Here is a 13,296-nt window from a genome sequence, read left to right as displayed (position 1 = left end):
TCTCTGAGACTTCCTTCGTGTGCGGCTGCAGCTCGCCAGCTGGGCTGCGAGGGGAGGTGCCCGCCTTCGCTTTTGGAGGGGTGCAGCCGTTGACATGGACATTTCCATGCCCCGGCTTCCTTGTGTTGGTCCCGCCTGTGCAAGGTCAGTAGTGAGATGCATTTGGGAACATGATCTGATCGAGGCTAGCTGGCCCTTTCAGAGTCCTGCGTATGGAAGAAGTGGTGGAGGGGCCTCGGTCGTGTGGGTGGTCTTCAGGGAGCAAGGAGTGAGTGATGCTCCCGTGACAGCAGTAAGAGGCTGGGAGGCTTCGGAAGGAGTCAGGGTTTGTTTTCTTTGTGCTCCTTGTAGACTTGGAAGGTGGATTTGGAAAATCCATATTTTCTTTCCAAGAGCCTGCGTAGAAACCCTTTAGAACTGTTCAGACTTGTGTGGCTTGCCCCAACCCTTAGGTTGACTGGGAAAAAATTACAAGGTAGACTTTTCTTCTCTTTTTGTGCATTTCTGGGTAATTAGCAGTCATGGAATCCTCCATGTTTAGAGCATGAATACAGACTTCTAAAATTCTTAACAAATCTCATTGTATTGACTTGACCTTCTTTGGTGTTTTATTTTCTGTGTTCGAGTTAAGTTTGCCAATGTTGTAAAGTTCTCTGTTTCAAGTACCCGCATGACTTTGGCACCCCATGCCTATTTTGTCTGAGTTTCTGAGGCAGATGCATTTTAAAAATACCAAGCTGGTTTCCATATGGAAAAAATAATAACCCCGTCATGAGTTCCTTGTTTGTGCAAAGGAAAGAACTTTCTATTCCTATCACTGTTGAACTGTGGGTGTGAGTGCTACTAGACCCTCAGAAATAAAGACAGGTTCTTTCTATCATGTCGGAAGGGGCTGCTTTCTCAGGAGATAATGCGCTGAAGCAAGCGCTTTATTTTTCTTAATCACTCCATGGTGTGACTAAAGCCATGTCTGTCTCCACCCGGCTCCGTACTGCTGTATTAAACACAGTTGGCCTAGAAGTCATGTGAAATTTAATTTGATTTCTACGTGGGTGGGAGTGGAGTGACCCGCACAGCATTTCCCAGTGCTGCTGTGCCAGCTGCCAGGGCGGGTGGCACCCAGCACTGCGTCTGAGCTCGATTGCTCATGTATAATATCTCTCAGTTGCTTTGCAAACATTTTAGTTTATTACTTAGTACTTCTTTTTCATTGTAGGGTGGTTTTATAGGGAGTAAATGTTTATTTTACAAAGAGAAATGTGCTGTATTAAAGTGAGCGACTTACCACATTTTTGCTTTAATATCCTCTTTTCGATCTTTAATCTTACGTGAACATTATGTAATGTTTACTCACTCATTTGTGACTGAAGGATACTGAATTAGTTTTGTTTTCTGTGTACTGAAATAGCATTTGATCACTGATTTGAAATACACCCCCCCCCTCCCCAATTAGAAGAGTTACAGTTGAAAGCCAGATGGCTACAAGTTGTTTACTGGAAGTCACTTGTACAAGTCCATCTGAAGAATGCTGCACATTGTGGAGGAATGTTCTCGTTCTCTGTGTTGGTCCTTGGTGCCTCTGCCTGCCTCTGAACAAGCCGGTTCTTGCATCAGTCACGGGATGCCTTAGTGAAGGAGGAGGGAGAGCTGGTGGGGTGTGTGCATGCCTGCTCTTTACCTTTCTCCAATTAAATTAAACTTAACAAATAACCACCAAGGCTTGACTCCCCTCCCTTCTATCTTGGCTGCCCATCTTAAGTCAGGGGGCTTAGTCTTAAGTATTTTTCCATTGTGTAAAATTAGGAGAGGACAGAAACTTGCAGTGATCCTCTTGATTCTGTTTCTCTGTGCAGGTATGTATGAACTTTTTGTTTAGGAGGAAACTGCAAGAGAGGTAAAAGTGTGAATCCAGGTATTTTGATAGGATCACATATTAGTAACTCTGAACTGGAGTTGATTAGTTAAATCCAGTTAGGGTAAGTTGAAGACCAAACTAGTCATCTTACCCAGGGTTTCTTTCCTCCCTGGGTCTCTCTAGTCTAAACCAAATCCTCAACTGACAATAGGCCTCTTTGTAAGCTCAGGCATGTAATAGGGAGATGCTTTTCTTTCTACTCCTTCCTTCTCTGTAATTCCACAAATTGGCTGGGCTTGTTCCTGCTGTGTTTAGTTAGTGATTGAGGCCCCCACCCCCAGGTGATGGGTGTTCTGTGCTGTATCAGGCTGGGCTTTTCCCTAGAAGCTGTCTTCTTGTGTAGCTGTGGCTACCCTAAATTGGCTGCCTGTGGAAGCACTGCTGATCAATTTTGAGAGTGCTCCTGGGGCTGCAGGACTGGCCAGCCGTTCTGACCCGATCTGGGGACGCCCCCAACCCTGCCCCTGTACAGGCAGGTGGGCTGCTGCTGGACGCGCACCAGCCAGGCCACTGCAGTTGAGGCAGAGGTTGGGGGTGGAGGCACGTGGAGCACGTTTTGGAAAGGGATGTAGCCATGGGGTGGGGACAGACCATTTTGAGGAGAAAGAATAGACTCTGTGAGAAGGGTTCAAGTGCAGGAGGGCAGTCAGGGAGTGGCCTTAGGGGGAAATGAGGGTTACAATCAGGGCTGGGGCTGAAGGTTTAGCCTCCACCAGAGGAAAGCCCCTCTTGGAATGCAGGGAAGGAAGATCCAGAGAGCGAGACTGCAGGGAGATGGATGGGAGAGAACGTGAGGGAACCGGGGGCGCGCACGGAGTCTCAGCTCTGCTTCCTGGTCAGGAATGCCAGAGGCTGGGTGAGATGCCTCCCTCTGCCCGGGGCCACGAGGGCCCGCTGGCCAAGCGCTCGCGGTGTGAATGGTGTACAAGGGTATGGTATGGATGCTCCGCAGCAGCTGTGGTTCTGGACTGGGTCTGTTTTGTAAAACAGCAGATTTAATAGCAAGATATTAAAAGTAGCCTCCTGTGTCTGAAACTGGAGAAAATGGAAAACTGGCTTTGTGGTACTAGTCATTATGTTGTAAAGCATCTTACAAACACAATAGTTTTAATGGAAGGAAATTAAGTGTTCTCCCGTGTAATCTCACGGGGTCGGTGCTGAGTTGTAACCGTTTTTGCTGAAGCACCTTTCTTCTGTCAGCTTGAGAGAGGATCCACCCTTGACTCTTCAGCGGATGGAGTGATGTTACGAAATGAAAATACCCAAGAATCAAGTGTTGTGCCTTTGTGTCTGTCCGTCTGTCTAGCGGGAAGTGAGGGTTTTATTAGACCTTAGAAAAGCGAGGCGAGAAAATAATAGGAAAGGCTTTCTTCGTGGCATTACGTGGTAAATGTCATGTATGCGGTCTCTCCTGGGTTTTCCTTCCAGCACGTTTTGGAAAAGTGTGTGTGTGAATGGAGGCAGGAGGCGGAGGCGGACTGCACGCCTGGGGGCTGAAAGGTAAAGAGAGGATGGGGGAGAAACCGATAATTTTAAACATTGCTTTTAGAGAACAAAGTAGAGATTAAAATCCAGGTGTTCTTGTGAATATTCTATTGCTATAGTATTGACTTTCAGAACTGGGTTAGTTGGGTTAGTTGACAAGGACTGTCTGGGCATAGGCAGGAATGGAGAAAAGCTAAATGTCGAGAACAGTGGAATTCATAGTAATTCTTTTAAAACCTTCATTTTAGAATAAATATTTTTTGGTTCCTACAAGATGCATCTTAAATTGATTTTTTTTTTTTTTGGTCAATAGTTTGAGTTCTGTGCTAGAGGCTGGTCTAGGAACTAAGTTCTTGGATTTCACAAGTATTGTTTCTTCACAGATTAGTTTGTGTTATTTTTGAAGTATTAATATATAAAAACATCTTCCTCTTTTTGCCTTTAAATGGTAATGCCATTTTTCCTTACCCTGTATGAAAACTCAGGAATGTGAGTGACCTTGTGTAGTTGGGGTGGGGTGGCTGTATATATGTATATAATCATACATAACAACCTTTTTTCTGATGGAATAGTAAACTTACAGTTTTTATAATGGATTATGAGACATGGCTCTAGTTTTATTGCATGTTCTTTATTTCTTGGTGTACATTTGCAAGATTTATGTTTTAAAGAAGGAAATATGAAAGTTGCTTCTTATTTCTGTTAAACTTTAATGTGTTTACCTAAAATCAGATGGTTTCTTAAGAGTATTTGTCTAGGCTAAATGACATTTTTTGGCATATGCATCCTGTAAAGAAAAAGATCTAATAAAACCATGGTAATGTTTTAAGATAAGCATAGTTTTTATCATTCACGGTGTATATGTACCTTGTCATCACATTGTACATCTTAAAAAAAAATGCATGGTGTACAACCTAAAAAAAAAAAAAAAGATAAACCCAGTTTTGATCTGCCCTTAAATATAGAACTGACATGAAAAACCCATGGAAAGTAGGATTCATCAGGCGCCAGAAAGCAGTGTCTTTGGAGAAGCAGTGTAAACCTTGAGGTTTTACCAGAGTCAGGCCTCTAGTCTTCCCATGTTTCAGACAGCCACTGCAAGTGCCCAGGTTACCCTGGTTTGGCTGGCTTTGGTCTGAACATTTGGGTTTAATTTCTTGTAAGCTGAATGGCATCTTGACAGGCTGTGTGGTTTTGTCCTCAGCTTCTTCCAGACCAACTGGTCTTGCTTCTGGAGCATCTGTTGGAGCAGAAGACTGTGACTCCACGAACTCTGCAGAGCCTTGAGAGGATATACCGCCTCTCGGAGCAGGATGCCGAGGTAATGAGAACACCCTCAGAGTTTAAACCATGGGCCCTCACTGCTGGTGAAGAGTGATGGTCCCATTGTGTCCCAAATTATGGAAACTGCTTCCCTGGTGGTGTGCTCCAGTAGGGGCCTCTGATCCTGGGCATTACCACGGTATTTTTAAGTCCTGAGTTTTCCCCCCTTTCCTCTTAAATTGTTAAGACGCATATAAGTCTCCAAAAGGAATGAGCAGACGAATGGAAGGCTTCTGAATTGTGAACTTGGGTGCATCATTGTGTGCATGACGGTGGCGCCGTCCTGTTGCATATTAAGGAAACTTGGCTCAGACGTGCCAGAGCTTCTTGGTTGCATTCAGTTAGAACAGGAAGGGAGCCATGTGTAAAGGAAATGAAAACTAAATCTTAACAGCCGTGGTTTGAAAAGCAAAATTGAATGCTGTGGGAAAGCAATATGATGTGGGCCTTAATGTCTTTTAGCTTATTATGAAGAATGCAATGTGAATCCTAAGATGAGTTCCAGGGTTTTTTTTTAATACATAAAATAATAAATATTGTATTTAGTCATCTTAAGTTAAAAACACACACACACACAGAAAAATTCTCTTATATAAAACTCTTAAAAAGCAAACATTTGATTTATGTTCATTTGAGAATAAATGAACGTTTGAAAGCTGTACAGTCCAATATGGTAGCCATTAGCCCATGTAGCTGTTGAGCACTTGGTATGTGGCTGTTGTGCTGTAAGTGTGAACTTTGTGGGTATTGGAGACAGTATTAAGGAGAAGCAGAATGTCTCAGTAATTTCTTCTTATCAATTACAGTGTCAGAATGATACTTTGGACATGTTGGGTTAAATAAAACATTATTAAAATTATTTTCACAATTCTTAAGATGGAGTAAGTCAAGAAAAGCCTGCTCATTATTAGATTAAAAGGTAAGATCAGCATTTGTTATACATTTTAAAACCCTTACTTAAATTCAGGAGTTAATTGAAAAACTCCAGAGGAAACATATGTAGCTTTTTACCCATCTCAGCATAGATCAAACATGCAACTGTTGCTATTTATTTTAGCTCTTATATTTTTGTTTATAGGAGATTCTAAATGCCAGCCTGTTATTTTTAATTAGTGTTTAAAAGCGGTTTCTATTCATAGGCATGAGGTTATGCTTTAATCAGGACTGAATACCACTGAAATGCCAGGCCCCAGTGACGGGCAGTGGGCAGACGAAGGCGGGAGGATCAAAGCAGGTGCCGGGCACCTGTCACTCCTCACCAGAAGCTGGGAGGTGGGAGACCCTGTTTTCCCCCATTCCTGTTGGCATAAACATAAGGCACATTGTGTCCTTAACTTACAGATCAACTTTGTTGTTATATGTAACTTCTTAAACCTTTGAGAAATATAACCAGTTTTATTTCGGCTGCTTGTTTTGTGTCTCAGACTGCACTGTGAAGTCCAAAGCCAGAGCAGTCTCTTCAGGCTTGGCTCTTTGGTGTTGAGAGACTGGGGTCTGGGGGAGGCTTTGGTTGGTTTAAGTAACTGGCCTGGTCCATGCAGTTCACAGATCCTCACCCTGCCAGGCACTAGGGATATAGCGATGGCAAGGGTCATCCTCAGCAGGTTGGGATTCTTTGGAAAAACAGCTCATGAGTAAATGAACAGGATAGTTTCATATAAGAGCTTCAAAGGAGGTTACAGGTGAAAGTGAGCTCCAGTGTCTCTAGATAGACTTCAGGAAAGGCCACAGGAAAAGGTGACATTCAAGCCAGGACCTAAGGGCAAGAAGGAGTTGGCCATACAGAGCCAGGGGGCCCAGGAGTGATTTCCGTACAGAGCTGACAGCATGCCGTATGCTAGGAGAGGGGTCAGCAAACTTTCTGTAAAGGAGCAGATTTTAATATTCCAGGCCATACAGTTTCTGTCACAACTACTGAACTTTGCTGTTAACAGCTGCCTTAGTATATCAGCAAACAGAAGTGCCTGTGTTTCAGTAAAGTTGTTTATGGACCCTGAAACTTGAATTTCATATAATTACCACATCTCACGATAATTCTTTTTGTTAGGTGCTCCTTTTTAAAGCTATTCTAAAACATCCACAGCAGTCTTAGCTGTGGGCTGGTTTGGCCTGCCCCATCCTGGGGCCAGTAGGATTGAGGTCGGGTGGATAGGGCCCGGATTAGGGCCTTAGGGCCCTGAGGCCTAACATACCACTGCCTTGCCCCCTTCCCAGGCCCTCTGAGGCCCTGGCATCTAGTCAGTTACACTGACAGCGTGTCTCACTGTGAGGTTTCCTTGAAATGTCACTCAGAACCAGGAAAACAATAGGATATTGGCCAACCAGGGTGTTTTCTAGAAACTTCATTAGTTTAAATGTGATTTACTGTGACACTGATTAGCAGGAATTTTGTTGACTAACCATCTGCCTTTATTTTAAGTGACAGGACATTTCATGGGAGAAAGAAGTATTTGCTGGAAAAATGAGGATTCTGACTTAATTCTTGGCGCTTCTCCTTGATCAAACATATAGTTCCTTTCGGTTATTATCAGGGCTTTTAAATACGTAATACATAGCGGTCATTCAAAACATGGCTGAAGATGCTGGACTGTGGCAGGGCTGTGTACGGAGCATCCCTACGGGAAGTGGCTCCAAAGGTAATTTCCTGGCAAGGAACCACGTGAGTTATGGAGCTGACACTCTTTGTTCAGGGTGCTGCCACAGGTCCTGGGACCATGATGCTGAATTAGGTGTCTGTGCAGAAGACTTCAGCCCAGGACGGCCGGGGTGGGGTTGGGGGGTGTCTAGCACAGAAGCAGGGAGTGCTCATGACAGTGGGGGTTTTCCTCACATTTCCAGGAGGCTCATAAAGCGCACCCCCTCTCCCACCACTCCTCCTTGGACTAGCATTTCTCCTAAAAGCGTAGATGTGAGGTCACTTTTTGAGAAGGTGAGCCTGCTCTTTCCATAGCTCATTTAATGCCCTAATTTCCCAGCGCTGTGAAACTCTCTCCGTGGTGGAGCAGCATGTTCTTGATGGACCAGACGTCTCGACTGTGTGAGAAGCCTGTGCTGCCGTGCACCAGTCCCGGCTCAGTAGTTGCTTTATCTTCTTGGCTGTCACGCCCACTTGTCCCTTCCCTCCCACCTTCTCTGTGTGGGTGGGCTGGTGCTGTCTCACTGGGAGGTTTATTTTAATGATTATCCTTGCGTGGCTCAGTATTTGTATTAGTTGTGTTGCTTCTGTGTTCTGTTGTGTTCACAGAATGTCCAGTTTGGTCAGGATTTCTGGGTGTGGCAGCCAGGTTGATGTTAGCCAGCTGTTTGCTTGTCAGCGGCACACGTTTCCACGTTATGTGCCTCTTGTCCTCCGTGGGGTGCGTCACGTGGTGTGAGTACACAGGTCTGCCCTGCAGGGAGGGACACGTGTGTTCAGAATCTTAAAAGGAAACGTGCATGAGGGCACATGTAATAAGCTGGGCACAGTGACGTGTGTCATCTTAGGCCATCCTCTGCCTTGCCTTGACACTCTTGTTGCCGCCATCTGAAAAGTGGGGCATTGGTGGAGGAACGTTTGCATTCCTTAGCCTAGGAAGTAGTACTAGCTACAGGAGTAGTTACTGTATTTTACCTCCTCAATCAAAGAAACCTCTAGCCATATGCTGGGCTGCTTTAAACTAGGTCAGAAAATGAACTGAAAGGGAAGCTTAGTTCATAGAAATGCATTGTCTATAGTTTCTCAGCATATTGGTTCAAACAACCCATAAAGGTTTTTATTTTTTTATTTATTTTTTTAACAAAAATCAAGTTTTTGTGGTTTTAAATAATTGTATTTATTTTTGGCTGTGCTGGGTCTTCGCGGCTGCGGGGGCTTTCTCTGGTTGCGGCGCGCGGGGGCTGCTCTCCGGTTGTGGGGCGCGGGCTTCTCTCTGCGGTGGCTTCTCGCCATGGGGCATGGACTCCAGGGAGCACAGGCCTCAGTAGTCACAGCTCCCAGGCTCTGGAGCACAGGCTCAATAGTTTGTGGTGCACAGGCTTAGTTATGGTTCTGTGGGATCTTCTCAGGTCAGGGATCAAACCCATGTCTTCTGCATTGGCAGGTGGATTCTTTACCACTGAGTCACCAGGGAAGCCCCATAAAGGTTTTAATACACAACTCATTCTTGAAACAAGGTATTTTCTAAGATCCATTTTAAAATAATTTCCTGCCTGCTTTAGCAGGTCTCCTCAGCTGTAAAAATAGCCTTTCCATGTTAACAAGGTGAGGCTCCATGCACCTTGGCTCTGTGTGACCTTTGTCCCCAAGAGCCCCACAGCTGACCCTGAAGCAACTTTATTTCCATAGACCACAGTTCAACACTTCAATACTGGGGCACCTCTCGGGTGGATTTTCAGAAAACTCAGAAACAGCCACTCACTGTTTCATCTGGCTTGGATGGGAGCGGTGGGGTGTTAGAAAGTTCCCCCATGGTGCCATGCTCAGCTCTGGTGTATCATTTAGTAGGCTGAGCCAGAAAATTAATTTTGGGGAGAGGTCATTATCAGCACCAGTCTTCCCCTCATTGTATTTGGGGAAGCACTGTTGGTTGAAAGGAAAAGGCCCCCTGGGTTAGGTTGGGGTGGGAAGGAGTGAGCACTGTTTCTCCATCTGCCCCTGGCCCCAACCTGTGTTCAGGGCTGCCGCTCTCCCAGATGCATCTTGGCAACAAGCTGGATGTGGTCAAAGGTCCCCAAATGGCTGGAGGCCACCTGCAGATCGCCCACCCTCCTGCGCCCCGTTTTCCTGATCTGCACAGCAGTACCTGGGCTAGTCTGCTGGCTGTCAGCCTTTTTGACCACGACTAACTGGCAGAAAAGGGCTTCACAGAAATACTTCTATGTTTGCTATTATTTCCTGATTCATTTTCATTAAACATGTGCATTGTGATGCACAAATTGATTCTATGACCCACTAACTCCAATATTTTGGCCACCTGATGCGAAGAGCCAACTCTTTGGAAAAGACTCTGATGCTGGGAAAGCGAAAGAAGAGGGTGGTGGGGGATGAGATAGTTAGATCGCGTCACTGATTCAGTGGACATGAGTTTGAGCAAACTCTGGGACAGCGTTTGCCTGGTGCAGGACAGGGTTGCCTGGTGTGCCGCAGTCTGTGGGTCGCAAAGAATCGGACACAACCGAGCAACTGAACAGCAACAAATGAGTCGCCGCCCATAGTTAAGAAAATGAGAGACAAGACGATCTCAGTCTTCACCAGCTTTCCTGCCTCCTCCCTGCAGACTTGTGGCCAAGGTTCCTGAGCCTCTGTCTCCTCAGGATTACAATAGAGCCACAAATCCCTTCTTTGTGGGATTGTTAACAACATGAGAGGTTTTGAAGTCATGTAAGATTCACATTCTCTTGTGGAATGGTCAAGTTTTGTTGTTTAGCTCAAAAGTGAAGTCGCTCAATTGTGTCCGACTCTTTGCGATCCCATGGACTGTAGTCTCCCAGGCTTCTCTGTCCATGGCATTTTCCAGGCAAGAGTACTGGAATGGGTTGCCATTTCCTTCTCCAGGGGATCTTCCTGACCCAGGGATCGAATCCAGGTCTCATACGTTGCAGGCAGGCGCTTTACCCTCTGAGCCACCAGGGAAGCCCCTTGTTTAGCTCAAACCACCTATATATTGTCTCTCTAATCTGTCAGGACTGGACGTGAGAAAAAAAAGAAGTAGAATCTACCCCACTGTTAGCCCCTGAGCAGCTTCTGGTCACAGAATCCTTAACCTGGGGGCTTGTTGGCTTTTTCTGTGGTGGAGTGCTTAATCACTCAGTCGTGTCTGACACTCTTTGCAACCCCATGGATTGTAGCCCACCAGGCTCCTCTGTCCATGGAGGAGGCAGGATTTCTCCAGGCAGGAATATAGGAGTGGGTTGCCATGCCCTCCTCCAGAGGATCTTCCCAACCCAGGGGTCGAACCCAGTTCTCTCACATTGCAGATGGATTTTTTACCTTCTCAGCCACCAGGGAAGCCTAAGAATACTGGAGTGGGTAGCCTATCCCTTCTCCAGGGGAACTTCCCAACCCAGGAATCAAACCGGGATCTCCTGCATTGCAGGTAGATTCTTTACCAGCTGAGCTATCCGGGAATGGTGGAGGGGGTTACTCTAAACCACAGTTTCTCAGCCTTAGCATTACAGATACTTTGGATTGGGTAATTCTCTGTTGGGGGATGTCCTGTGCATTATAAAATGTGTCACATCTCCAGCCCTTTTTCCTGACATGCCAGTGGCAGTTCTCTTCCTTTCCTGTCCCACCCCTGTTTTGGAAATCAGAAATGTCTCCATAAGTTGCCAGATACCACCTGGGGGATACAGGCATCCTGGTCAAAGAACCATTGCTCTAAAGCAGCTGACCACAGAAGGCACTTTTTTCATCTCATCATCCGCGAAGTGCCTGACGATTACAACACAGAGTGGAATAGCTTGAAGTTGGTTAACTATGTTTAGGGGCTGCCCTGAGCCAATTGTATTCTGTCAAGGCTCCAAAAAATGTAACCTTGGGGGAGGTGAAAGCAGAGATGTCTCACATGGAAGAAAAGGAAGGAATTGCAAACTAGCGTGGTAGCAAGTAAATCTGAAGAAGCAGGTTAGTGAGGGCACTAACCTGCTTGACGACTAGTGCCCAGAAAAAGCCAAGCCAGCATCTGTCTGTCTACATTTTGCTCTTGAAAAGGACACTTTCAAGGTGGATTGCAAACAGAAAAACATCCAACCTTGTAGCCTTTCCGCCACCTCTGCCTTTCCTCTGGGGAAAGAGCCCTGGAAAACCATGTAAACTGGCCACCTCCCTTGGCAGGGAGGGCGTGGATGTTAATACTTCATCAATAGGAGAACTCTTTGTTTATTTTAAAATACTACAGCCTTTCTTTGAAGTCTACAGGTGGAAGGTATGATTGAAGGCCTACAAAAGTCTTGACAGCTCTGACACCCATTTCTGAATTTCATTTGGACCAAAAGCATAGTTTCTATGAACTGAAAACATTCCATGATCAACAGATCTCTGGAGACACATACTAAAAGGGCAGAGAATAAATCCCAAAGTTTGATGCCTGAAACTGGGCACTCAAAGCTGGTGCACTGGGATGACCCTGAAGGATGGGTTGGTGAGGGAGGTGGGACGCAGGTTCAGGATGGGGGACACGTGTACACCCATGGCTGATTCAATGTATGCAAAAACCACCACGATATTGTAAAGTAATTAGCCTCCAATTAAAATAAATAAAAAATTTTTAAAAGGTTAGGTGGGTATCATGTGTTTAAAATCTAAGCCTGATGAGTAGCCATGACTCTGCCCATTCCCTTTATGTTAAAATCGCTTCTGGTCACAGTGACCGGCTTCTGCACAGTGTTTGGGGTCCGTTCCGAACCATGCAGCTCAGCACTCCCTTTCTCCCCTGGTTGTTTTTCCATTGTATTCTGACTCCAAAATAAAGAAAACATTGCTATTTTGTCCTCCTGACTGGAAGTTTAGAGGAAAAATTAGATGTAATCTCAGTGGGCTCTGTTGCCACTTCGGGGCGCTCAGCAGTTTGTAGTTAGTAAACTGCAGGTGTGGAGCTTGGTGTCTCCTTCCCTTCTGGTCCACCTCGATGTGGAATCTAAGGAGCACAAAAGCAGAACCCGGCCTTGCTGACGTCAGCCCTGTGATCGTGGCAGTGTGTGAGGGCAGCCTGCCGGGCTGGCGCCACGGCCCCTGTAGGACCACAGGGCTGTGCAAGGTCACCGAGGCCCCGAGTCTGGGAGTAGTGCCAGAGGGCTGGCCCCAGCCCCCTTCGTGGGTGCCTCTTCCTTCCCTCCTTCCTTTTTGGAGTCTGTGCTGGGGGCCTCCCCAGGTCACTGCCCAGCAGTGTCAGGAGGCAACCATCATGGAACAGAGCCCCAGGAGGCAGGATGTCAGAGCGAACATACAAAAAGGAGACCGTTGTGGAGTGTCCGAATGGTGTGGTGCAATCAGCCAAGTGGTTTTCCGGGGTCAGATACAGGGGGCAGGTGGAATGAGCTTCCGGAAAGGCGGGTTGACACCTGCCATAGCCAGCATCTGGCCGTTTGTCACAATTTCTTCCCAGGGACAAGGGGTCTGGCTCCTCAGCTCTTTGATACATCAGAGAGTCAAAGGCTGATGGATCTGAACTTTAAGATGTGAGCTAGAAGTATTGTGGCTTAATATTTTTTAAAATGCTAGAGCAGTGCTGGTGAGGGGCACAGCTGTCCTTTGGACACAGCATTGTAATTTGTGGGTTTGGAGAGCTGGGCAGGATATGGCTGATAAAAGGGACTGGGGCGATTTTCCTTAGTTACTTTAGACATAGCGAGATTTTTAAACCATGTGCCTTTTATAATGTGCCAATAAACAAAGCTCTTATGTAATTCTTTAGCTATATTTGTGTATTTTTTTCTTTGTTGTATTTGGTTTAATGAGACATTTAATGTTTTAGAACATGTCTCCAAAGTCAGGTAGGTATATCTATATATTTCTTCCTTGGAATTTTCCTTCTTACTCAATTCAGTGCCCCTAGAATTTTTCCATGGAAACCTTGTAACCAATCAGGTCTCAA

The 13,296-nt window shown here is 45.8% G+C and overlaps 1 protein-coding gene across 1 annotated transcript in view; it reads left to right on the top strand.

The window, feature by feature from the left end:
• The window catches only part of LOC104985724 (chromosome unknown open reading frame, human C9orf3), a 424,441-nt gene that overhangs the window by 393,372 nt on the left and 17,773 nt on the right, over positions 1 to 13,296 (top strand). The window contains exon 16 of the mRNA XM_010836042.1: positions 4,605 to 4,721. Coding sequence (XP_010834344.1) covers positions 4,605 to 4,721 — 117 coding nt within the window. The remainder of the gene's footprint in view (positions 1 to 4,604; positions 4,722 to 13,296) is intronic.

This window comes from Bison bison, unplaced genomic scaffold (assembly GCF_000754665.1).
Source record: "Bison bison bison isolate TAMUID 2011002044 unplaced genomic scaffold, Bison_UMD1.0 scf7180017864057, whole genome shotgun sequence".
Lineage (NCBI taxonomy): Eukaryota > Metazoa > Chordata > Mammalia > Artiodactyla > Bovidae > Bison > Bison bison.
The sequence above is the reverse complement of the archived record's forward strand: the minus strand, read 5'-3'. Positions and strand labels throughout refer to the sequence as shown.